The sequence below is a fragment of the Kryptolebias marmoratus genome, linkage group LG1, assembly GCF_001649575.2.
Source record: "Kryptolebias marmoratus isolate JLee-2015 linkage group LG1, ASM164957v2, whole genome shotgun sequence".
Taxonomy (NCBI): domain Eukaryota; kingdom Metazoa; phylum Chordata; class Actinopteri; order Cyprinodontiformes; family Rivulidae; genus Kryptolebias; species Kryptolebias marmoratus.
In genome coordinates this window covers 29,398,666-29,424,649 of record NC_051430.1, presented here as the reverse complement: position 1 = coordinate 29,424,649, position 25,984 = coordinate 29,398,666, and the positions used below count along the sequence as shown (strand labels likewise).

The 25,984-nt window shown below is 39.7% G+C and overlaps 1 protein-coding gene across 3 annotated transcripts in view; it reads right to left on the bottom strand.

Moving 5' to 3' along the window:
• Positions 1-25,984, bottom strand: part of bmp2k (BMP2 inducible kinase) — a 41,180-nt gene that overhangs the window by 8,774 nt on the left and 6,422 nt on the right. For 2 of the 3 annotated variants that reach the window (XM_017430841.2, XM_017430843.3), the window contains exons 2-15: positions 15,932-16,050; positions 14,477-14,582; positions 13,346-13,488; positions 11,198-11,319; positions 10,373-10,454; positions 8,998-9,130; positions 8,325-8,428; positions 8,148-8,227; positions 7,793-7,941; positions 6,817-7,001; positions 5,212-5,337; positions 3,363-3,556; positions 2,394-2,560; positions 1,608-1,733 (exon numbers count right to left, since the gene is read on the bottom strand). In XM_017430841.2, the coding sequence (XP_017286330.1) occupies positions 1,608-1,733; positions 2,394-2,560; positions 3,363-3,556; positions 5,212-5,337; positions 6,817-7,001; positions 7,793-7,941; positions 8,148-8,227; positions 8,325-8,428; positions 8,998-9,130; positions 10,373-10,454; positions 11,198-11,319; positions 13,346-13,488; positions 14,477-14,582; positions 15,932-16,050 (1,836 nt within the window). The remainder of the gene's footprint in view (positions 1-1,607; positions 1,734-2,393; positions 2,561-3,362; positions 3,557-5,211; positions 5,338-6,816; positions 7,002-7,792; positions 7,942-8,147; positions 8,228-8,324; positions 8,429-8,997; positions 9,131-10,372; positions 10,455-11,197; positions 11,320-13,345; positions 13,489-14,476; positions 14,583-15,931; positions 16,051-25,984) is intronic. The other variant, XM_017430842.2, reaches the window with a different exon arrangement.

Here is a 25,984-nt window from a genome sequence, read left to right as displayed (position 1 = left end):
TTATAAAGATTTAGTGTCGTTCTTTTCCAGTTTGATTTAAGTTGGAGGTAGACGGACTGATCGAACGACGCTTGTGAATATTTAACGACTTTTCCTTCTTGGTAATCTGTTTTTAAATAGTTTGTAAATATCAACCACCTTTCTTTAATTTAGTCATTTTGTTGTGCTCATTAAACAAAATATAAGTGCTTAACTTAAACATATTTAACCTTTAGGAGAGCTAAACGGAGCATTCTCACTTTAACCGTTATAAGCTCCAATCAGCTGGCTGTAGCAGCTGCTACTGCATCTTTATTTCCCCCGCTTGGTTTTTGTTAACGACGTAAACACCTGGCTGGTTGGAGATTCTTTTAAAATATTAGCTGATTAAACTCAATCGGCTGAATAATTTGTTTATTTTTACCAAACAGGAAAATAAAAATGTAGCAGCAGCTACTAACAGCTTTTTGTGGCCTACAATTTATTTATTTTTTAAAGCAATAATACTCTTGTGTGTTTTTAACTGAGCAAGTTCTTCTAAATGGTTTTAATTACATGTTTATTCAAATTCTGCAATTATATTTAATTTTAATTTAAACTGAAAACACACTGGCCATAAAAAACAGGTGGAGGTGATTTCTGAGGATTGGCATCATCTGTTATTAAAATAAAATAAAAGTGTCACCTTCTAGAACAGTTAGTTGCTCATTTATCTGAAGGATTAGTGTTTGAAGAAAACAAATTATATATAATATTTGTAGTTTGAGAGAGAATCTGACGGAATCAGCAGTCAGAGCTTCAAAAAGACTAAAAAACTGATTAATTTCTCTTTAATTTAATCTGTTTCTTTCCTTCCTTCAAGTAAGAAATGAGTTTAACAGTTTTTAGTTTTATTGTTAAATCTGCCTCACATTTATTTGTAATTAAAAGTAAAATAACGCCCCCCCAGCAGACGTGTTAAAGTCGAACCGACCGCCTGGAGAACAAATTTAAACTCGTTTTATGTAACAGATTCTGTAAATAACTTCACATAAATCTAAAGTTTGTTCATTAAGCGTGTATATTTTCTGAATAAATGGCATCTTATTTATTAAATGGAATGTAATCTGCGGTGTTTAACATTCAGCCCTTACAGTAACGTGTTTTTCCTCCCACTGTCATGTTCATATATTGCTTTTAACGCCAATAAAACTGCAGCAAGTTTCTCGTTTATAAACTACAGGGAGCTTTTATACAAGCTCTACATGTCAGTACCTTCGGTTCTGTAACGCCGTCCAGACAGAGAAAATAAAAATAAAATAAAAAAACTTTTTGTTTTTGCCAAACGAGCCGCGGCGGAGGCTTCGGTACGAGGAGCCTCCCGGCTTCCTTGCATAAATGTCAGATAAAGCGGCGCAGTTGAATCTAACGATAAAAGAGCGAAGAGCAGGAAGGTTACACACTGGTTGAGCTGCTTCTCATCTTCCTCCTGAACTAAAAGCAAAAGCAACACTCTTCCTCTTTGACCGGAAACGGCTGAAATCGGAAAACCTCGACTGTTTTTTTGTTTTTATTTGTGGATTCCTGCCTGCGGGTCAGGGGGCTCCACAGTGTCGGGTCCTCGTGGTGGAGACGCCTCTAAGACTTGCCTGCGTTGGCCACAAACGGCACGGAGCCGAACAGATCCTCTGGGGGGAGGGGCTTAGTGCTGGAGGCTGCAGGCGGCGCCGGCGGCGGGTCCGTCTCCACGCTGTCTGTTCTCTCCACCGGCTTCTCTGTTCGAGGGAGTTCAGAGAGCTAAAGTTAGCGGATCTGCTACAGATGTGACCAGAGAAATTTCATTTTAGCTGAAAGTACAGCTCAAACAGCAGCTAAAATTAGTAAAATGACAGCTAAAAGCTAATGTTACAAAATCGTAGCTAAACACTAAAGTTTGAAGACTGTAGCTAAAACCCAAATGCAGCAAAAATGTAGCTAAAAGCTAAAATTAGCAAAAACATAGCTAAAACCTATATGTAACAAGACAATAGCTAAATGCTAAAATTAACAGAATAGCAAAAACCCAAATGTGGGAAAACTAACCTCAGGAATACAGCTAAAACTGTAGCGAAACACTAAATTAAGATAAAATCACAGCTAAAAGGAGCAAAATCATAGCTAAAAATTAAATGTAGCAAGACAGCAGCTAAATGCTAAGGTTTTGTTAAAAGGTGCATAAGATGAAAATAGAGCTGAAGCAGATTTCAAACAGGAAAACGTTAAATAAAGTTAATTCATAAAGTATAAAAGTTACAAATATCTAAGCTTGATGTTCTGATATAGGGGGAGGTAAAACAGCAAAATGAACAACAGACAGAAGAAGAAGAAATCCTGATTTAACTCCCCTGACATTTTGACAGAAACGAACTGACGGAGTAATTCAGAGGTTCACTTGCTTGCTCGGAGCATGTCGAACTCTCGGTCGATCAGCTCCTCCTCGGTTAACTTGGAGAAGTTGTCTTCTCCGAACGGGTTCCAGCCTGACATGTCGGGGGGGTAACTGACGGCGCCGCCGCTCTGAGAGGCCGGAGCGATCGCATCGGAGGCAACCAGAGGGTTTCTGCTGTCGGGAGCAGAAAAACAAGACAATCATGACGACGATGAAGAGTTTAGGTGACAGTAATCCATTCAGAGAAACTTTTCCTCTTTAATGAACTTTGTTTTATCAGCAAACTTTATTATCCTTTAATAAACTTTAATTATTCACGTTCAAAGTGACACAGTTTCCAAAGATTTTCACAGATTAAAGGACATCACACCCGACTTTAAACACAAACGCCATTTCTGCGTCGAGAAGCAGCAACCTGCCTTCTTATTCATTTATTTTTAATTTAAACACACGTCATCCCCATCAACAGCAAATAAAGATTAATAAATCAATCTAAATTTGGCAGAGTGACCAAAAGTTAATTGAAAATACCAAAATAAGCCAGTTTTTGAATAATCAACACACTAAATGTTGTTATTCCCTTTTATTTTTGTGGTAAATGCGATTCGGACACCTTTCTGCATCCTCTCTTGCTGTAGTCTTCTGTGTACACTTATATTTTCATTAGTTTCTATAAATCTGATGTTATCTTGCCTTTTTTTCCTGTCCAGAGGCTGCAGACGAAAAACAAACCATCTGCAGAAACGCTTATTAATGTCCTCGTTAAAGAAACGGGTGTCAGAGAAACTTGCTCCTTCATTTTCAAACTCAAAGGTTTCGAGTTTCAGCTCCTCAGACAAGAAGAAAAACATCTTTAAGAAGAAATTAAGATTACCTGAGAAGCTACACCAGCATCTGACAGACCTGTTTGAGTTGGAATCAGCAGAGAAACTAAAGTATAATTTTTAAGCGCTATAAGACGTTTGAAGAACATTACCTGGAGTTTGTGTATGAAGGGTCCACAGGTGATGGTCCACCCATCTGGCCTGGTCCAGGTCCAGGTCCGGCGGTGGGCGTGGTGGCGTTGTAAGAACCCAAAGGGATCTGGAACTCAAGAGGGGAAGGCATGTACGGGAGAGGCTGCTGAGCGTGATGCTGCTGCTGGACGAAAGCCTGTTGGTACTGGTGCAGCTGTCAGGGAAGGGAGAGAGAGGGAGAAGAGGGGCGGGGGGGGGACGGGGGATGAAGGACGGACCGTTGACTTCGTGGCGCATAATGAGGATGAAATGTTAGAAACCAGTTCTGGATTCGGAAAGCTGGGGAGACGGTGCAGAGGAGGGATGGAGGAATGAAAGTCAAACTGCGCTTAGATCACCGAACTGAACAAGTCAAAGTTCAACCGCGCAGGAAGAAACCGCCCGCCATCATTTTCAAACCACGGCGGGGTGAAAGGTTTTACGCCGACGACCGACGTCACGATGAGAACGGACACGAGGTTAACAGCACGTGTTTAAAAAACCAAAACCTGCAAGAAAAACGTCTAAGTAACTTTGTTTCTCCAAGCCGTGGAGCAGTGAGAGCGAACGGAGGAGGAGCACGGATCAGTCAGCGGTGCCTGAAGCTCCACGGGAGGAAACTAGCAGCTCTCACTGACGACGATAATTAAATTAAAACAAAGATATCCGTTTGTCTGATAGCTGATTATGAAACGGCTGCATGTGACGGTGATAATTCACGACACAGCTGATTCGGGAGGAAAAAAACTCCACGTCGCAGCTTCATTTTGTTTTTTTCCTGACAAAAAATGGCGTCTGTTTTTATTATATTTAGCTGTTGTCTCTCAAACGCCATTAACTGGGCGATGGGAAAGTGCTTCAGGGCAGAGCAGGCTGAAATTTTATGCCTTAAAATGATAATAGAGTCCATATTTCAAATTTAGAGCAACATAAAAGAGTCGATTCCCCTTTTCTTTCTCTCCTCTTAGTTTACTATGTGTCACAGGTCAAAACTCCCGAAAGGGAAAGTTATACTTTCCTTTTAGTAAAAGCTCAGTTTCTGCTAAACTGTGAATCTGTTGCATTTTTTCATAACCACGTTCGTTGCTCACTTCGCTGCTGTACTTTTTAAAGCTCGTCTGATATCAGTGAACCGCGCCGCGATTCTGCGAAGTCCCCGTTTTTACAGGGAGCAGGTCTGAGGTCGCGAAGGAGACGTTCGGCAGGTATCTGGAGAATAAGAGCCGAGGTGCTCTCCCTCCTCTGCGTGTGAACCGCTTCATATGTTGGTACAAAATGCAGACGAAAACGCTTGGCTTCACCCTTTGTTCGATCCCCCAGTGGCTTCGCCGAGACCAGATTGCTTCTGAGATAAAGCAGATGGTAAGTGTTCGGTGGGAAACGAGCTAAAAATTGCTCCGCCCTTACAGCGCACATTTGGAGGACCTGCGTTTTTGTGTTTGATTCAGTAGCTGAATAAATACGAGTTTTCAGAATATTTGGACAGATTCAGCAGGAAGTTTGAGCGTCTGTTTCTGATGCTGTTGGCACAGACGTGAGGAGATTTGAGCAAAGACGACTCGCTGCCAGTTTTTGGAACAGATAAAGCAAATTTGAGCCACTCTGACATTAAATAAAATATGCAGCTTTGTGATACTTCACGCTGCGTCTCCATGTGTTTCACTGTCATTTGCTTAAACTATTTGCTTCAGTTTTGGATAAAATCTGCTGCTCTGAAATTCTGTCACAACTTAAACAGAGAGGTTTAACAGGGACAAACGGAAGTAAAGTCAGCCTGATGGATATTCAAGTGCACAGTTGAGCCGAGCTGAGAGCCGTGACAGAACTCACCATGGCGGCGTACTGAGCCTGAGCCTGGGCCTGAGCGACCTGCTGCTGATACATGGCCTGCTGCATCATCATCTGCTGCTGCTGGAGCTGGGCCTGCTGGAGGGACTGCTGCACCGCCTGTTGGTACTGACAAGTGTTGACAAAAACCATTAAAATCTTCTCTTTTCCTCTTAGAGGCTGCTCAGACCTGTTGCTTAAAATCGTTTAGTTATGTGGTTGTGATAGGATGGCGATAAAAACAGATCTGACATCACTGGATTCTTTTTATTCGCATACGTTTGGTAGTCAAAACACAATCCGTCCCGAGCCAAGCTGTATGACCTACTGCAAAGGTCTTCAACCTCCGGGCAGCGGACCGGTACCGGTCTGTGGGTCATTTGTTACCAGGCCACAGAGAAAGAATAATTAACTTACAGTATTTCCTTTTTTTTTATTTTCAGATTCTGAACGACATTTATTTTGAAAAATGACCGGATTCTCTCCACTACATCCATCTATGACTCACTCTTGATTCGTGTCAGAACGCTCATCAAGGTCACGTGATCCGTTACCGCTAAAAACAAACCCAGAAGCAGCAAAACGAGTAAAAACAAACGTCTGGAAGCCATAGATGGGACCGTCTCGTTAGTGAGAAACAGGCACAGGGCTCCCACTGATTCAGCGTTATGGTGAGTTGTATTCGTTGTGCACTTTATATCTGTGGTGTCTCTTATTTTGAAGGGCGTGTTTAAACAGAGGACATCAGGGGGAGGAGAGGGTGATATTCATGTTGATAACGCAGCTAACAAAGCTGCGAGGACACGTTGGGTTTACCTTTAATATGTTTTAAAAAAAATACCCCTGTTTTCATGCCGGTTGTATCATTTTATTTTGTATTTATCCACCACACCTTTAAAGGCCGGTCTGTGAAAATACTGTCTGATAATAAACCGGTTCGTGGAGCTAAAAAGGGTGGGGACCGCTGACCTACTGCACGGACTTGAACTCACAGAATCCTCAACAGAGAAGTCCGTTCTTGTCTAAATTTTATTAATCAAACTGGGTTTCAGGGTAAATTTCTCTTCGGTTTAATGTTCGTTCTGGTTGTTTTTGGACCTGCTGTGGTCACTGTGTGTTATAATGTACTGTATGGATCACAAAGCAACAGTCTGAGCAGCTTCATGTCACAATAAATTCACCTAGTTGAACATAGGAGCTGTTAAATTAATAGAAAACAGCGAATTTTACAGAATAAAATATTCTGTCTTTGCTTCGACACTGAGCTCTATGAAATCACATATTGTATTTTATTTCGCTTATATTGCACTCATTAGGCAATTAAATTAAACAAGAAAACCACAAAAAATGTGACTCAAATGGTTCTGATTTACTTTAAAGTCAGAATACTAATACACCTGTTGATGTCCTGTTTGTTGCTCAATAACGGCCCACAATGTGCCGTGGTTGTGCATCTATCTGCATACGGCGTGGGCAATTAACATCCAATCATAAAACATTTTAAGTTACACAATTTACCACCGAGTGTGAACAGAGGTGTCAGAGCTGACCACCCACAGTTGGTAGCAACGAACCTGACCTCCTCGGCGTGATCCTGGTGTAAATTACCTGCAGGTACTGGAGCTGCTGAGCGTTCGCGTGCTGCTGCTGCACTGCTTGTTGTTGTTGTTGTTGTTGATGATGATGTAGCTGCTGGAGGCGCAGGTCGCCGGGCTGGAGCTGCTGCAGGACGCGGTGCTGCTGGCTGCCAGGTTGGGCCTGCATGGAGGGCTGTCCCGAGCCAGGAGTGGGAGCTGAGTGGGCATGAGCAGAAGAGCAGCTTTAATACTTCAAACACACAGAATCCCAACAATCTCTATTTTAAAATTCCAAACTTTGATTGATTCGAGTCCTTCTGTGTCAAAACATTTGTAAAAATTACTGTAATTCACTGTGTGTTTAATGTCTGATTCATGCATCAATGAATCGGTACAAATCTGTTAATCTTCACATCTTACAGGCTTTAAGACTTTGAACATTGTTTACATTATGTAAACCAAAAAAAAAGTGCAGTCACATGTTCCAATACCCTTTTTCCCAGACTAAAAAGACGCACTTAAAAGCCTTAAATTTCCACAAAAAACGAGAGTGCCTCTTATAATCCAGAGCACCTTATATATGTAAGAAGTCGTGATGTTTTAGTGAGACTTTGGTAATCTACAAAGCCGCGGCACTTGGACCATTAAGGCTCAGTTAGTCATGTTTTACAGCGTTACGCGAACCTGAGCGAGCGCTGGAGGCGTTTATACTCTGTGCAGTATTCTCCAAAAAGACGGGGCTGTTTTGTTTCGCTTTATGCGCCTTATATATGACAAAAGTTTGAAAATGGACCATTCATTGACGGTGTGTCTTGTAATCCAGTGCACCCTATAGTGCGGAAAATACGGTACTTTTGCTATCAAAATATTCTCCAAACTGAGATCATTCAAAGAGCTACAGGAAAGATGTTATTAGTTTAAAATCGTTCAACAAAACTCCACTTCGAACCATCTGAACTATCGCTTTAATTTCTATGCGAGCTGTTTTATGAACGGGTCTCACAAACCTTTCTGGCCGTTGCTGACAGGTGCTGAAGGCACGGTCATTTTGACCGGAGTGACAGTGTTGGTTAAAGGCAGGACGTTGCTGTTCGCAGCCTTCGGTCTCTGTCTGGGAGCTATCGATGTTTCTGTTGGGCCCACGGATTCTGTTATCCTGAGGAAGCAAAGGGCAAACCCGAGTTACTTTCAAAAACAATAATTAACCATGTCCTGTGTTTTATTTTACACATCCTGAGGCCCATGAGCTGCTGTGATCATAATTCATTTCATTAAATAAACAACCCTGACAGAGTTTTTCTATATCCCTCTGGTTTGTAGTTTTTTTTTTTCCAGTTAAAGAGACTCCGAGGTGCACAGTACCTGGCTTTTGTCATACTTTTCTTAGCAGCGACTTCGCTGGCTGTTAGAGGTTCAGGAAGCGACGTAGGGATGGGAGAGTTCTGGGAAAAAAAAAAAAAAAAAAAAAAGGAAAAAAAAAAAAAAAAATTCAGCAAATTAATACAAAGAGCAGAAACACTGATTTACTCGGTGACTTACAAAGAGGTTTGGTATTGGACAGTCTCTTCCAGCTAATTTGAAGGCAAAGTAGGACACTTGGTAAATGTCTGGTCTTTTCTCCTGGTCCGGCTCGAGCATATATCCTGAAAGACACAAATAACTGGTTTAACTTACAAGCAGAAATAAAGGACCCGATTCAACAACACACTGATGAGCATCTTCTCTGTTTGGCCACTGGGGGGAGCCGTTTGTCAAATATTTCAAAAAGGGGAAGGCTCCTCTGCAGGATCCTGTTTAGGGAAGTGAAATAATTTAAAAAGGACCGAGACTGACAGCCCTCAACTGGTTCGAACGAGCTCAAGTTGTGCAAATGCAGAGAAGCAAGTTAATATCTGAAGCCGTTTCGGGTTTCTGTGGGGGAACACAGTGGAAAGAAAACATTCAAACTCAAGCTAATGAGAAACCAGAAACTCAAACTCTTGTGTTCGTGCAACTATAACAGACTAAAATGTGACCAACGTAATAAAAGTAATCTTTCATAAAGTGAATTCACAGAAAAGTTGCAGTTAAACACAGATCATGAAAGGAGATGTAAATGGAGACTCGTTGATCTATAATTTAAGGAAGAAGTTCTTTGATGAGGGGAGTAATTATTCGCTTCAAAAACCCGCACATTTTGGCTGAAGTTAAACATTTTTTTTAACAAACTCACTGATTAAGCAGTGCAACTTGAAGGAGAATTTGGAGTTATCTGGAACAATAAAGGTTCCGTCACATATGGCGACTTGACTCTCCCCAAATGGAAGTGTGAAGAAACACAGCTTGTACAACAAGCATCCAAGTGCCTGCGGAGGAAACACAAACACTGGTTAGAGAGGAGGAAGAAAAACAACACAACTGTATGCAGAGTTTCATCTGTAACGACCCTTTTCCACGAGCGCCTCTACAGCTCGGCTCGGTTCTCCATGGTTACAAGGCTTTTCCTCTAGAAAGGATTCGTGGAACCGGACCCTTTTTTTAAGAACGTACTTTCCTGTAGTTCCAGGTGTACCGTGCTGTCCTGAAAACGTGACGTCAGAAGAACGCCGATCACTGATTGGCTAGGGGGCGGAGTAACTGATTGCATCACAAGGACCACTCTCTAACAACAACCCGACCCGCCATTTTTTGAAAAATATTCGGCGTGATGACTGTTTTTTGTTCTTTTTGAAGAGGAGTAATGGCTACAACGAATTTTCCTGGTCTTCTTTTCTTCTACGTGTTTAATGGTGTCTGTTTGAAAGAGTAACAGCCAAACTGCACGAAGTGTTAAAACAGAAAATTGAGGTTGGTTTTTGTGATGTGCACCCTATAGCAATGAATTTTGTCTTTTACTAACAAAGGTTTTAATGCATTTGGCGACAAATGAAGTTGTAAACTTTCCCTTCACTATAATCTCTGCACCAAGTCTAGGAGGGAAAGCTAATGCAGAAATCCATAAACATTTTCTATACTTTGACCCAAAAAAGATCTAAAAAAAAAAACTAACTAACCAACTTTGTATGAATCGACTCAGCAAGAAATAAAATCAGCATTTAAGTAATCTTTATAATCTTACTGAGGAGCTCAAAAATTTAATTTCATCTCAACTCCAAATCAGTTTGTATGACAACTCCTAAATAAACCGTTAATTCAAAGACTTGTCGCTTGATTTAAAGCTGCAAAACAAAAACAAGTCCATATGAAACAGACTTGTTGTTAGCTACATCTTTTTAACGCCACGAGTTTTACAAAGCTCGTCTCTGGCTGCCGTTCAAGCTCTTGTTTTTCTCTTCTCAGCCTCACACCTTCAGACGGCCTACTTTCACAGAAACTTATCAAGGTCCTCGATAACTAACCCCCCCTCTCAAACGGAGACAGGAAGACAGACGGCAGCGAGCGAGGTCCTGAGAACAGACAGGGCCCTGGTTTTTGCTGTTTCACGATGGGAAAACACTTCAGGCGGAGAGAAGAAGAACCTGTCGGGGCAGAGAGACGCCTGGGACGCTGCTGGGACAAACCGGCCCTGCAGGGTTTAGTTACTGAAAACACACGGAGGAGGACCTTACCCATATATCAGCTTTAGTGGTGATGGCTTTTCCTGCGTACAAGTTAATCATCTCTGGCGCCCGATATGAGAGGGTTGTGTACCTGTGAGATACAACAACAGGAAGTCAAGTCAAGCAGGAATGAACGTTTTCCTCAATTTATATTTTTTATTGTTTCATGCAAGAACAAACTGCAAAATAAAAAGCTTCCTATAAATTCTTAATTTTGAGAATCCATAAGCATTTCCACAAGACTTACAAAAGAATTTAAGTCTACAAAACTGCATTTGATGATGACATTTCATTATTTTGATGTTATTTTTTTACAATCTTTTTAGGTTCATCATTTAATCATTTGGTCATTATTTTGTAAAGCACCCTGTTTAATGTTAAAAGGATGCTTTATAAACTTCACTAATTACCGTTAAAGGATATTTCTCTGTGGTGGCTCTTGGAACGATCTTAAAAAGTTTACCTTGAAACGGACTTTAGTACCAGACCAGCGATGAAACAGATGAAAAGGAGTGAATGAAACTTGTGATTTTCTCCAATTATGATGGATTAAAAAGTTTGATTATTATTTAGAGATTAGTTCAATGTGTTAACCACTTATTAGAATGAGACATCCAATGATCAAAACAATAACATTTCCTTTAAAATCTACAAGTTCATTGCAGATCTTTTTCTTTCAATTTGACTAAAAGAAAATCCATGCTTCAGTTATTTTGAAACACTTGAGGAAATTAACCTCGTAGTGAAACTCCCCTGGTACGTTTAGGGAAACACCAGTAAAGTCAATATTATCCTCTTTGCGTAAAACGTCTTTCACTTTTGAAAAACCCTTACTTCTTTATCTCATCCTCCACCGCAGTCACTCCGTCTTTAAGAGGCAGCAGAACTTTGTGAGTGGCACTGCCGAAGTCACACAGCACGTAATGTCCCTGATCATTCAGGAGGATGTTTTCAACCTGGTCGGAGCAGGAAAACAGAGAGAAATATGAGAAAAGGCAGCAGAACTCCCGGAAGGTGCCTGTCAGCATTCAGCAGAGATGAAGCTTCATCATCAGCCAAGAAAAGAGGAAAAACCTGCGCTTTAAACACAATTTGTCGCATGTTTAAGACAAAGTTTTATATGAGGAAAAACTGTCAGATTTCACTTTTTAACTGACTGAAGGCAAAAACAGGGTGATATCTTTGTTTATGACTGCACATTAGTTTGTCTGTTAGTAAAATATCTCATGAATCATTGATTTTGATAAATCTCTGAGACCGCAGTCAATGGGTCGATATCTACAACTGATCAACTTTTCGAGGCAGCTTGATTCAAGATGGCCACCTCAGCACAGTGATTTTATTGACCCAGTTAATTTTACAGATCTTGACCTTATTTTTGTTGTGGCAAAAGACGAGATTGATCCCTGACTTATAGTCTGAGCGCCAACTGATCGAGTGAAAACAACCCTGTTTGGGATTTAATGAAACTTCCAAAGTGTATTCATTAGACATGTATCCACAACTGGATAACCTTTGGATTAAACCCACTTCAAACGACCTTAGAAAACACAGAAATGTGTCCAACTCTGTCAAGCTTACAGATACTGAGCTAAAACTGTGTGGTAGTAGCTGAGAGTCATGCACAACATAATCCAGACACTGATCCTGTGATATAATGCATGAGATTAACAGTCATGTCACAAAATATGATTTTAGTCAGAAACACTGGCATGAAAGGTGGCGGCCGATATGCATTCCTTTAAATGAAATTATATGAATACACCAGAGAGACACATGCTGAATGTACAAACAGATGTTTCAAATAAAGCTTTGTTATTCAACATTAATCACAGTTTGAGGCTTCGATTTCCTGGATTTTAAACAAGCGAAAGTCTGTTAAAACTTAAAATAAAACAAGTGTAGGGTCAATGTTTGAAATCGACAGAAAACTGGGAGAAGTGTTTGAAGATGAGTTAAAATTATTGAAAAAGCAGAAACAGAAGCATATGCTATAAAATGTAAAATTAAAAATAGTCAGATGACAACAGCTCAACAAATAAATGAATACAAGCAGCAGACAGTGTCTCAATCTGTTGACAGCTCAGGGTTAAGGGGCTTTTTTTTTTTTGCACTCTCACTTCCCCTGGCGATGCGTGACTGGGCCTCCGCGGTCTTTTGTGTCCCTGAAACGTTATGTAAGCTGTGTGGGCCGAGCAGATAGACGGCGAACAGAGGACGGGCCTGTGGAGCTGAAGGAACCGCGCTGTTCAGAGGCTTGTCCAACTGGACCGAGCACAGCGGCCCACTGAGGAGAATTCAACCAGGGTGGGAAATTAGCATCAGCAGACTGGCATTTAGCCGATCTCTGAACCAAAAAAATCCATCCTAAGAATCAAATTAGCCGAAGAACTTGCTCTGTGCCACCTGTCTGTAAGTAACTACGTGACTCTGGATGGAGGAGAAAAGAGGAACTTGATGCATCGTCTGTTGATGCAGACTCTCATAGAAATGCAAAACAAATAAGAAAAAAAAGGAGTTTCTTGGTTTTTAAAAAGACATCATGTAGGTCGTTTGGGACTCGGCCACACGTTGTGCAATCAGGGTGGAGTTTGAGTGATTTTTCTTCACGTTTCAGGGAATCGTGATGACTAAATGAGGCACAAATAAAATTGTATTAGTCACTCAACTGAACGGCGTTTGACAGAAAGAAACTTCACAACAAAAATACAAACTGAAAATATTTGGGCTGCTCATGAAAACGAGCAAACATTTCACCTTCATGTCTGATAAACTGCTTTCCTTCAGGCATTTCAATTAATTGTTTCCGAGCAGAAGATCAGGACAAAGATCTAAATTTCTTAGCATTTTAAAACTCAAGGCAGCTACTTCTGGGTCCTTTTGCTCAAACATGACCTTTCCAAAGGGAGATAAAGACTTTTTAAACCAGAGAGTATGATAATAAACCGTAAGACATGAGAAACAAAGTTGTGTGCTCCTCACCTTCAGGTCTCGGTGGATGATGGGCGTCTTGCACTGATGCAGGCGAGCCACGGCCTCGCAGGTGTCGCAGAAGATGTGGAGGACCTCGGCCTCGCTGAAGCCCACGTTTAACCGCTGGTTCATCTGCTTCACCACCTGACCCGCTGGGAGGAGAGCCGAGAAAACCAGTTCAGAGAAATGTTTGCATGTCAGCTTGTTTAATGAGGGCCAAGCTGCTTAAAATAGTCTTTACAAAATGAACAACAAGCACCAAAAGGCCCAGATCAAGTAAATACTTGAAATTTAAAATGGCTTCAGCTACAGCTATGATCGTATTCAAAGCAGATGATTTTAAAAAAAGTAACAAAACTAAAGAAAAGTGGAAAAGATTCAGCAAGGACTTTTCTGTAGCATGGCCGTAATTTCTGCACAACACTCGTTAAAGCTGCTATCTTTTGGTCGTTTGTTTCAAAGAAAGGAGAACTTTCAATCAAATAAAAAGTGGAAGTGACGCCAAACTTAAAAAAAGAAAAGAAAAAAAAAAAAAAACAGATTGATGCCATTTTCAGACCAGAGACTTCCTGAAGCTAACAGATTACTGCGGAGCCCCCAGAAGAGTTGTTTATATTCACATCACTTATTTAAAGTAATAACCACTCTGAAGACTTTAGGAGCGATTTTAAAAGTTCTTCTTTATATTGACAACATTTAAAATAACGAGGATTTTGTGATGGTGTTAGAAGTAAAACAGGTGAATCTCACCATTTAAAAAGCTGTTTGTCTCAACAGGATTTCTTGATTAAGTGGACTTCAGGCATTAAAATCTGACTGGAAATAGTTATTTTAAATTAACTATAAAGCAAAAGCTGAACAATGATAAAACTCTGGACTGAACCTTAAAAGAAAAATCAGGATTTGTCAGCAAATTATAAGAGAAAGAGCAGAGGGGAAAAGCTAACATTTTTAAAAACAAGCAGAGAGGATTCCAGTCCCGTTTATGAGCTGCAGGAATCTTTTTGCCAAGTCAGTTTCCACCCTTTTTTTTTTTTAGTTCTGTTTTGTTCTGTATTCAGCTCGTGATCTTTGTCAGGAGTCTTTTAGACACTTGGGCGTATCCAACCACGTCAGCAAACAACAGGAAATGAGGTTCACCTTTGCAGTACTCCATGAGAATCAGGACTTCCCAAACGCTGTCTGAAACCGAACTGATCGTGGAGTCCAGGTAGCGGACGATGTTCTTATGGCCCGACAGCTCTTTCTGCAAATGTGACAGAAACACAGGAGCAATCAGGACAAAAAGAAGCATTCAGGATGTATTTAACAGGAAAATAACTCGTCTAGAACTGAAGTAGTAACAAAAACAAAATTAAGAACCGGTTCAATGACAGATGACTGAGCTGTGGATGCTGATGAAAACATCTACTCTTGTAGATTTTAAAAGGTTGCCACTTATTTTTTTTCAACAAAAATAACACCATGCTTTGTTAAATAGGCAACGAATGCAAAGCAGATTAAAGAGGAAACCAGTTAAACAAGTTGGACCAGCCAACGGTGCACCAACACCACTGAACTTTAAATAAGTCAGTATTTATTGTTAAGCAAAAGAATAAAAATAAAACCCTCAACCTCCTTGTTAGTCCATTTGGAAGTTATATAAAATATGAAAAATCACCCATAAAAATCTAAATGTAAATTAGGTTTTAAGTCCAGTTATACCTTTAAGAGGATACAGTAATTTTTTATTTCTGAATGTTTGTTTGTTAGCTGTTAAAGGCCAGGATGAGCAGGGAGGCTGCTGAGTGTTGTGGAAACCAACGCACCTAAGGCAATGTCCCAACAGGCCAGGACAGCGTCAACGTTTAAGGTCAACTATGTGTGTGTGTGTTTTACACATTATTTCAGATGACGAGGCAGCAAACAGACTCACAAAGATGGCTGAACACACCAAGGTCATAACGCTCATAACCAAACATCTGCTGGTGTCGTTCATTTTGGATCGGCTTCAGAATTACCAAGAAAATTATAAACTCTCGCCGACGTGACACCTGGCTTTGTGCGATAAATCAAAGTAACTGAAAATCGACCAGGTTGGATAAATGCAGCGTCACCCAGCTCTCCAGCCTCACAGAACTGGAAATGCTAGAAGCAGGAATGGTTAGGAAGCCATTTCTGCTGGCTTAATGATGTAATGTGTTTTTATGAGCCCTGCTAAAAGCAGGAATTATGTGAATAGATTTAATACCAGAAAACTGATAAGGTCCTCAGGAAACGTTCAAACCAGGAGCCAGCGGATTTAGGTAAAAAAGAAAGGAAATTAGTGTCACTGTCAGGGAACGTGGAAAAGGAACTGCAGCAAACATTTGCTGGAGTCTTTTTTACCCCCATAGATAAGCAGAAGTGAAATTATATTTCCCTATTTGTTTTCGTTTAACTGATGCAGTTACAATTAAAACAGAATAAAGAAAGTATGATTAAAATCGGCAATAATAAAATCGGTGTCGTATAACACCATTGGCTGTCCTGGTTTTTAAAAGATCGGAAATAAGAAAACTAATTTTCCTCTAGGAGGAAATACTTGAGCTGCGTGGAAAAACAAAAACTTCCCACCATGATCGTGATCTCTCTCTTGTAGATGTTCAGGTCCGGTACGTTGTTGACGTACATCCGTTTGAGAGCGCATCGGACCCCGCTGTGCGTTCGAGCCAGGAACACCACCGAGAAACCTCCTGGAAAAAACAAACAAAAAACACGACAAATCAGACTTCAGTCGTTTAAAAAAGGTAGAAACATTGGGAAATAGTTTCGAGACATCTGACGTAAACACCAACAAAATCTCACGAAACATCAGGTCTGAGATCTCCACACAAAAAAAAAATTTAATTACTCCTACTAGCATATTTTCACTATAACTGTTACCAAAAAATAGTCATAATAGGGTAAAAAAAAAAAAAGTAGTATAAACTATTTGTATTGTCATTATGCCCTTTTTTACTTTGTTACCAATGTTTGTGTAGTTCAGCCAAGGATATTTAAGGTTGCTAAATTATTATTTAGGGGTCAGGAGCTAAAAGGTTTGGGAACCCCTGATTTAAACCATCCATAAAGTCCTGTAGGCGTCTAAATCGAGTCGTAGACGTTAAATAGATAGATTGGTTTGAAAAACATGGATCCACTTGGGTTCAGCTCATCAGCTTTCACTTCAGCTGAGCAACCAGCTTCGTCTCTTCCTGCCGTTTTAGCACCAGGTCATGTCCTGTGAGCGAGCACTCTGATTGGCTAATGCACTGCTGCCATTAACCCCATATGAGCTGCGCTGAAACTGATTTTTAATATTCTGCAGTCAGGATATGGCCTCGAGGTTGCCAGTTGTCAATCTCCCCCAGATGAACTCTGGTCTCCAAGTCAATCTTTTGTTGACGAGACGAGCGCTCAAAAACTCAGCACGGCGAATTCACAAAGGTTAACACAGTTTGCCCCGTGAGGACGGTAAACAGAAGCCGACGGGCCCGACAGTCAGGCAAATCAAACACAAATAGAGGCAAAGTGTTTGCTTCCATGTAGTCACAACAGTGAGCGTTACAGTAACAAGTTTATCAGATCAGAGAGAGTAGCTGGTGTCCTTCTGCAGCACAGAACAGGCAGATAACGAGACAGACCTCTGCTGCTCTGACGGGGCTGAAACCGATAGTACAGAACGTAACTGAGAAACCATCAGGAACCGCAGTCAAAGTCAGAGTACGGCTTGCATGGGACAGATAGCATCTGTTCACATCTGGTAACAGAAAGCACCACAAACTTTAGATAAAGCATTTACACAACTGTCACAGGAAAGTATGTTGCATCCAACAGAGACAGAAATGAGCTGAACACTGCTGACGAAGCAGCATGTTGGGAAAGCGTGTTTAAAACACCAATTTTAAAAAAAGAGGCATATCTACACCTGCTGAAGGCTGTTCATCGAGTCGCCTCGTGTGCCAAGGACAGCTTGATGGTCAGTCCAAACCTACATGCTGAGCTTTAATTGGTTTTCTCTAACAGTTCAAAGCCAAATCTAAACTTGAATCTAAAGAGACTTCCAAAAACAGCAGGATGGAGCCCTTTTTTATAGTCTAGGACTTGAATTTTAGTGCCGGATTGTTAAATTCCTGGAAGAACTTGTCATGCCTTCTCTCCTTTTTGGATGAAGCTAAGAGTTTCTGAGTAAAATAAAAAGCCATACAAAGTTAAACCTACTTATTTCAAATCTAAGATTAAATACATGTATAGCCACCTTTAATCGAGACGTTCCTACACAACCTCATTTTTAAAAACTGAATTTCTCCTATCTGTACCAGCTGAAAATATAAGATGCTGACTTTGCTTTAGATGTCTTACAGGCAGCTTTTTGTTATAGTGACAGTTTTCTGTGCTTTGACAAAGATGTGGGATTCAGACGGAATAAAAGCTTAACTTTACGCCACAACAGAGGCGAGATGTCGGGGTCGTATTGACCGGACGGCAGGTTTTATAAGGTAAAATCCTTTTGCTCGGGCGAGGGGCCAAGCGGCTGAAAAGAGCAGGCTGTTTGAGCATTCAAGGACAAGACACAAACACAGTTAACCCTCAGTGAGAAGCTGAACAAACTAAAGATGAAAAAAAAAAAACACGTTCATTTTCCCAAGTGGAGAAATTGCATTTTCTGCAAAAATGCAGCATGAATGCTGAGTGCTGTTGGAAACCGAGTTGGTACAAAACAAGAAGAAACCAGCACAACACAAGCTAAAAAACCCGCCAGCAAAACTGTATTTAAAAGCTGCAAAACAATACCTAAAAGCACTAAGTAGTAAAACAGCCAAAAAGCTAAGAGGCAGAACAATATTTAGAATGTAAAAGTAGCATAAAATGGTAAAAACAGACTATGTACGCTGAAAGAGATTTCAAAAAGATCAATATTTTTGATGGAATTAACGAGATTAACGAGCACAATATTCCACATTAAGACGAACGTTTTGACATACAAACTGTTAAAACAGGGAAGTTGTTTGGTTGCAAAAATGTAAGGAAGAAACCAAACGAGACCAGTGGATGCTGACTCAGCGTTCAGAAAACTATAAAAGTCTCTCCATCCTCTGTAACTCATCTTTAAAAAGGTGCTCCACAAACAACTTATCGCTTCGATTACAGAACAAAAATATATTTCAGACGGGTTTCTAAACAATCCAGGTAAACCGATAAAAACAGATTCTATGAGATGCTCAGGGTTTGTTCTTTTTTAACAAGGAAAGTTTAAAAAAGGCTGGACTGAACTGGTTGTCCGACTCAACTTCGTGTCCACCTTCTGACTTCCTGTGCAGCTGACTGGGACCATATGCTGCAGGATCAGGTTCTCACTGAACCACCACCCCGGGGCTTTTGTTGCCCCCCCCAACGCGACCATGCCAGCCACGGAAGCGAGGCGCTATTGAGCGCATTCTTCTCCCGAGTGGATCTGGGTGGAATGATTTGTTGTTGAGGGGCTTTGTGTCCAGCATACAAACTTCCTGGACAAATGAGGGGAGTCCAGCTCGTCACAAAAGGTCTCTTGCTGTACAGGATGTTGGCTTTTCTGAAAACTAATTGGTTTTACTTCTTTTTAGGTCTGTTGATTTATTGGCTGACGAGCTCCAATAAAGATTGGCTCTAAAAGTCAGCTGGACTTCTTTACCTTTTTATTACAATAGGTAAAAATCTAAACCCTTCTTTAAGATTAGCAGATCGACCGAGAAGTCCTTTAAAATTGGGCTTTTGATTTAAAATATCATTGGGAGGAGATGATTGGGAATATAAATGTTTACCACTCTTAAATCAAGCTTAGTCATCACCACCAGATCCTAACTTTTTTATTTCTGCAAAGTAACACTGATGACTGTTAAATGTAAGTCTGATTTAAAAAGAAGAAATCAGAACTAATAAAATACCTCTACGTCTAACTAAAGCAATGTTTGCAACTTTCATACAGGTTTGATCAATCAGCACTTTTCACACATCGTAGAGAAGGCTGCTTTAAAGAAACCTACAACTACCAACCAAAATAAGTTAAAACAGGCAAAACAGAAATAGACATTGATTATTTTGTTATAAAAAAACTGAGGAAAATAATAGTATTAAAGGAGATAAAACAAGATACTTGCTTTAAAATTCCTCATCGTTTGGGGGGGTTGCATGACTGATGGAAGTTCAAGTTACGTTCACTTATAAAACAAAACGAGGTTAAGTGCAACTAAATCTTTCCAACTAATGCATGACTTATAGGCATGTCAAACTCCCAGACTAGGCGGCCATTAGGCACATCTCTCTGTTATTGTACCTCCCCTCCCGCTCGTCTGTTCACCGGCTGCTTTGTGGACGGGAGATGAAGCAGTTCACCACGAGGACACGGTCAGCTGTCGATAACAGTTGGGAGGAAAACCCCAAAGCCATGAGGCTGGGGATATCAGAGCCGGGGCGACAAAGACCATCAGTTTAACCACAAGACGGCCTTTATGGCACAGATACTCAGGGTGCCTTGTGATAAGAGGCCCTTCTTTTATTAAACTTTAAAAAGTAACAGAAAGGATGATCTTCTGAATCATTTCACCATCTACAAAAACACTTATTTTTCTTTCCAACTCACTGTGTCCTACTTAACCTCCTGTGAACGTGCTATTATTATTTTTTATTTTAACACAAGGATTGTATTTCAATCCAAGATGGTTTCTTCAGCTGTGAACCAACTTTCAGCAAAGACGGACATTTTTTGGGAAGAATATTCAAAGCGGGCTGAGGGATTTCCTCCGTGAGGCCCCATCCCTTAAAACGAACCCACAACACTTCCCCTGAAAGTCTCCACAGCTCCAACACGTAAAGATAACAGTAACTGCATCACCACAAACAGGAAGTTGGGGTTTTTGTTCAGCATGTCACAAAAATAATTATCTAAATCGTGTCGTTTTGGTCCTATGTTAATAAAACTGGGTCTGTTGGTAATGTAAGCTGAAAATCAGATAAATAGGGAGGGATTGTGCTTTGCAGAGCTGGTCACGGTTCTCTGTGCCCCTTTTCACCCAAAGATCTCCTTTTGACCTCTTTTCCTGACTTTCCTAAAAGCGTAACTTGATAAGAATCGAGCGTATGGGGAGGGAAGGAATCTCCTTTTGGAAAAAATAAAATGTTTAACCTGTTCAAAGCTGCCCACTAAAATTATCCGAAATATTACAACGGCAGTAAAAAATACACAAGTCATAAAAATCAGACTCTTCTCTATGCCAAACATTAAGCAGTAACTAAAACTTGTGATATAAATGAGCTGCTTTGTGTTGTGGAAGTTAGTAAAATATTTTTAGAAAGGTGCTAAACAAATAAAACTTTGTTCATTACACGCAAAACAAATTCAAATGTTATTCAGGCAGCTTAAACAAATAAATGCAGTAAAACTACAAGCTGTTTGCTGTGCCAGCTGCTACTGTTAATTACTATTAATGACTTTTTGATCCCCATTACTTCAGGAAATCCTCTTAGATTTGGTTTTAGACCAACGCAGAAGAGGCTTTTGTTCTTTGGCTGGGTGAAGTTGCTGCTAATTCGTTATATTTGATTACTCAAACTGAAAATAGAAAAATACTTAAAGAAAAAACAACATGAGGGATCACAGTCCATGTCAGCTTCAACCTAAAACATTTCTTTTTGTGTACACCAACAAGACTGGTTAGAACTTATTATTTTGATTAAGATATGTGATTATTTCAGGAGTTTTAAAGAAGTAAAATGGACAAAGATAATATAAAACCTGAACCCAATCCTTGCCAACAGTAGGCCCGGTCCTTCCAGACGATTCAGGTTAACGTTCATCTGCTTAAAACCGTTCTTCGTTCCTCCTAAGTTCTAAAACTACAGCAACACCCTAAAAATAGACCCGATGTTTTATCGAGTAGTCGAGACATTCTGCACCTTGTCAACCTAAGGACACCGCGCCATCACGTCGCTTTTAATTGGACCTTTCCCGGCGCAAATCCTGAAAAGTCTTTAAGTGGCAGAACACTGCACGGTTCAAAACTCAATATTAATCACTTCATAACGGCTAAACAAACCGAGCTGGAAATGCTTCAAAGCTGGGAAAACTTCACAGAATAAATCAACAAGATCAGACCACGGCGATGAGACACCCATGGTTGATGCAGGTCGAGATATTTTTAAACTTTCGAGTGAGGACTGCACTCTGCACCGAGCAGAGATGGAGGAATGCTGAAAATAAATGAATGAATGAATGAATGAATGAGGAAATCAGCTTTTAGAGCTGATATTGTCAGACATTTACCTGCCTGCTGAATAATCTTTAATCTTCTGCTTTTGTAAAACAAATTGTGTTTATGGTGAAAACAGAAAAATTAAATTTAACACTTATTTTTTCAAAACCCTAAAGGAGATAAAAATGGTTGACAAAAACCATCAGAGGGTAAAAAATTTACAAAATATCTCAGATGACAACAACACAATAAGAATGTTTGACATAACTTTAAAAATTAGTCTTTAAACTTGTCCAACACTCACTGATTTAGAATAAAAACTGACGCTTTTTTGTAAAAACACAATTCTTAAAAGAAATGTCCTCATGCTAAAGGGTTAATACAGAAATATATAAACACAGTACGTCCAATTCTTCCTTTGATAAAGTCCTGTTTATTTTAAAAGCTCTTTGCCCTCAGCGTGATTATTAAGAAGGGTCAGAGTAGGACAAAGTTTATTTTGGTTTTACTAGAGTGCTTAAAAATTATGTTTTACAGCAGTCTGCCACAAAGACAAAAACAATGTTGCGTTCTTTATTTTCAGAGCATTTGATGCAGCGTTTTTAAAGAATTACTGGTACAAGCTAAAGTAACAAATCTTAACAGATGCAGTCAATGTAACTGTGGCAAAACGACAAATAAAAACTGAAAATCCTATTTGGGCTGCATTTATTGAGTAATATATTGATTATTTGAGTGCGTGTGCTAGTTTGCCAACACCACTTACTGCAGTCAAATATTTACACTTAATTATCCGTCACACAGCCACAGCCCGTTCTTTACACTGACGCTGATTTATTGGTCTCTGATTTGTTCCTTATGTCCCATCTTCTTTCATTGCACCATCATAATTAAGCCCGCGGCACATAATGCAGTAAAAACATATTGTTTGATGATAACTTAAGTATTAGAGTTCCTCAATGAATTATTTCAGCTCTCAACGATTAAGAACATCGCTTTTTTAGCAGGGAACTGAATTTAAATTTGGATTTCTTCATTTTTAATCTTAGTGAAAACCTGTTGAATCTAACTCTGGTTTCAGGGCAGCAAACAAGGACTCTGCAATTAATCAAATTAGTAGTTTCAATTGTTTTTTTGCTTCAAAAGTTCACAAAAATAGAAATCTACAACAAAAAAAAAAAGAAAAAAAAAAAAAAAAAGACTTATTTAAAAAAATATTCTGATTTGTGAGTGTCCTGTCGTCTCTGCCTCCTATGTGTTGGAAATCTATTTGTGTTTATTATTTTATACATCAAAAAGTTCACAAAAAAAAAAAACTAAAAAAAAAAAAAAAAAAAAAAAAAAAAAAAAAAGACTTATTTAAAAAAATATTCTGATTTGTGAGTGTCCTGTCGTCTCTGCCTCCTATGTGTTGGAAATCTATTTGTGTTTATTATTTTATACAACAGCTTACATTTGAATAAATACTTTGTAAATTTAAGTGGAAGTGAAATTAGTTTCAACAACAAGGCGATTCAAAGTTTGATTCAAGGAATCAAAGTGTAGAAAAGAAAAGTACAGTGGTTGTTAAGAAACAACTTGGTGTTTTACTGCTACCTCAGTCTTTATTAGCCACTAATTAAAATAATAAAATGGCTCCATAAATTCTTCAAATCTGTACATTTTAAGGACTCCAAAAATCCCTCCCCATCTCCAGTGTGGGAGTACAGCTTCAGATTCACTCGTTAATCTTCTCTAATGATGCTCAAAGTATTATTTTGCTTCAGCACAGCAGAAGAAAGCGATTTTTATCAGCTCAGTTTCATCCACAGCAAATATGACGCTGAAAGCACACCTCGGTTCTGAAGCAACGAGAGCAAAACACACAATCTCAGCTTTAACTCCTCATTCAGGTAACTTTTTCCAGTTTGGCTTCGATGCAGAAGCACAGAAGCCTCGACTGCAGTAAATCTGGTTTCTATCCTGACCCAGGTGAGTGGTGAAAAGTACTTAGAAAGACAGATGTGTGCAGGAGTAACAAAGTCTTTCAGAAAATCAGCTCCATAAAAGGCTGCAGCAAGGACGTGCAGTGCATGTTTTTTCATGCCGGGGTTTACCGAGCTGAAGGCTCTGGCACCGTTCGCTCATCCGTCCGACCTCAACTTCAATGTTTGCAGCTAAACCGACAGACAGGAGTGCCCGTGCTTTCAATGAGTTATGAATGAGTTTGGAAAGGTAAGAAATAACGACGGATTAAAAGAGAATAAAGAGGTTAAAACGTTACAACAGAACCATTGTGACATTTAAAACTCAGGTTGAACACCCTGAAACATAAAAAAAACGGAGGAGGAAAAGTTTTAAAACAGTTGTAGAGAATAAAAGAAAAAGAATTAATGTTTTAAGTTCAAAAAGAAAATATAAAACCATTAAAGAGCATCCAGACTTTACTCGTTAATTTAATGTTGGGACAAAACATTTTTTTTCTTAATTGGCAAAAAATGTGCTGATGTTTTCAAACAGGAAAATTAAGAAAATCTGTTTTGGTTCCATGCAAATAATGTCTGTACTTTCTTTTTTAAAACACCGGACATAACAGGCTGAAAAACAAGCAACTCAAGGAAAAAAACGTATTAAAACTTAGATATCATTCACTGCGAGGAACCCAAGAAGGGACATTGGTTAAGAAATAAGAGATACAAGTCATCTAAACTGAAACAGGATTGTTCTGTGCGTTATTTAAGCTAAAACAAACTAAAGCAGGAGTTTTTCTTAGATTGTCGAGCCACTGAAAGACAACAGGTTCAAGATAAATGAAATGTGATTTAAGAGGACACTTCCTTTTAAGGCTAAAATAAACACCTTATAAAAAAAAAAAATACTGTTTTACTAACCACAAAAGGGCAAAAACATTGAACTGTTTCAACTGTCACTTTGTTAGGAAATAAAAGGTCATTACACTTTCTTTCAACCCAAGTTCTCTCTCAGCTCGGCATCATCAAATCACCAAATTTCAGTCCCAAACACGGCCCAGCATCCTCTCTGAGGCTGGGCGGTTGCAATATTTCCCGACGTGACGGCGAGGCGGACAAAAGGCCTCAATGAGCAAGCACAAAAGGCAGCAAAGGCCGTCACAGGACCGAGAGCTGCGGCGTCGTACCAGCATTCTCTCCATGGTGCGGGAATGAGCCAACAAAGAGGCACAATGTGGCCATTCATCACCAGTACAGTATGCTAATAATGTAGCCGGGAGGCATTCTCACCCGTGTCCCCTCACAAAGGCAGAAAACCAAACACGGTATTTAAAAAGGACATCAAACAAAAACTCTGACCCCGAAATGCTAAAACTGAGGATCTCAAAGAGGAGCGACAACCAGAACATGACGCGGTGTGAAAGCGTTACTGTGGTGTTCCGGGTTTAAAGACAAGCAAAGGACGTTAACGCTTTAAAAGAAGAATTTCATCATTAATAACAGAGCTGCTGGTGCCATGGAGAACCAAATTCCCTACGATTAGAAAGAGCTTTTAGCATCCTTGGTGTTGCTAGATTAATGGGTTTGTAAAACTAAAAACTCTGACTGGGAGGATTTTAGACTAGAATAAAAAAAGTGAAGCTTTAAAGTGAGTTGACATTAAACTAAAGGCTATAAAACATGTTTATCACAAATCATTTCTGTGTGGGAATGGGCCTTACAAACCCAACCAGGGCAAGCACTGGAAAAAATAACCCATTCATTCAAAGACAGAATTTAAAGTAAACGTCAGAGTAATCATTAGATCTACAATTTATAACCGAGTTGACCCAATTCAAGATGGCTGCCTCAGCTAGTCGACTTCTGCAAAGACAAAAACAGCTAAACATCAGTCAGTTTTACAGATTCTGAGCTAAAACTTGACGGTGTAGTAGCCGAGTCATTTCTAACATTAACTCAGACTGAGTAAGATCCCAGAATAACTCATGAGATCATCACATGATGTTTCCTTCGAGGTTTGACCACAACGCTGCAACTTATCCCTCAACGTTAGATGATCTCAGCGGGTGACATGCATTTCATCAAGGAACGCTTGATTATTTTATTTTTAAATGTTTCCATGTCTGGTAAAATGTCAGCGCTTTAACAGACATTGTATTAAAAATATGACATGGTAAATCCTAGGGGTTTAAACTCAGAGCAGCTGGACTTTTTGGTTTTTGGAGATCTTTCGCTTCTCATTTGAGGAGCTTTTTCCAATTCAAAGCTGAAACGTGTGACGGTACAAGCCTTAATGTAGTTGAATACTCCGTCTTCAACTACAGAAAAGTCCACCTGCTCTGATTTTAAACTCTTAGGTTTTAAAATATAAAATCATATACAATGGCCATATAAATGAGTACATTTAACAAGGTTAAAATCATCTTTGTCAGGGTTGTTTTCCTCTTCGACCAGAACACAGTTAGTTGCGT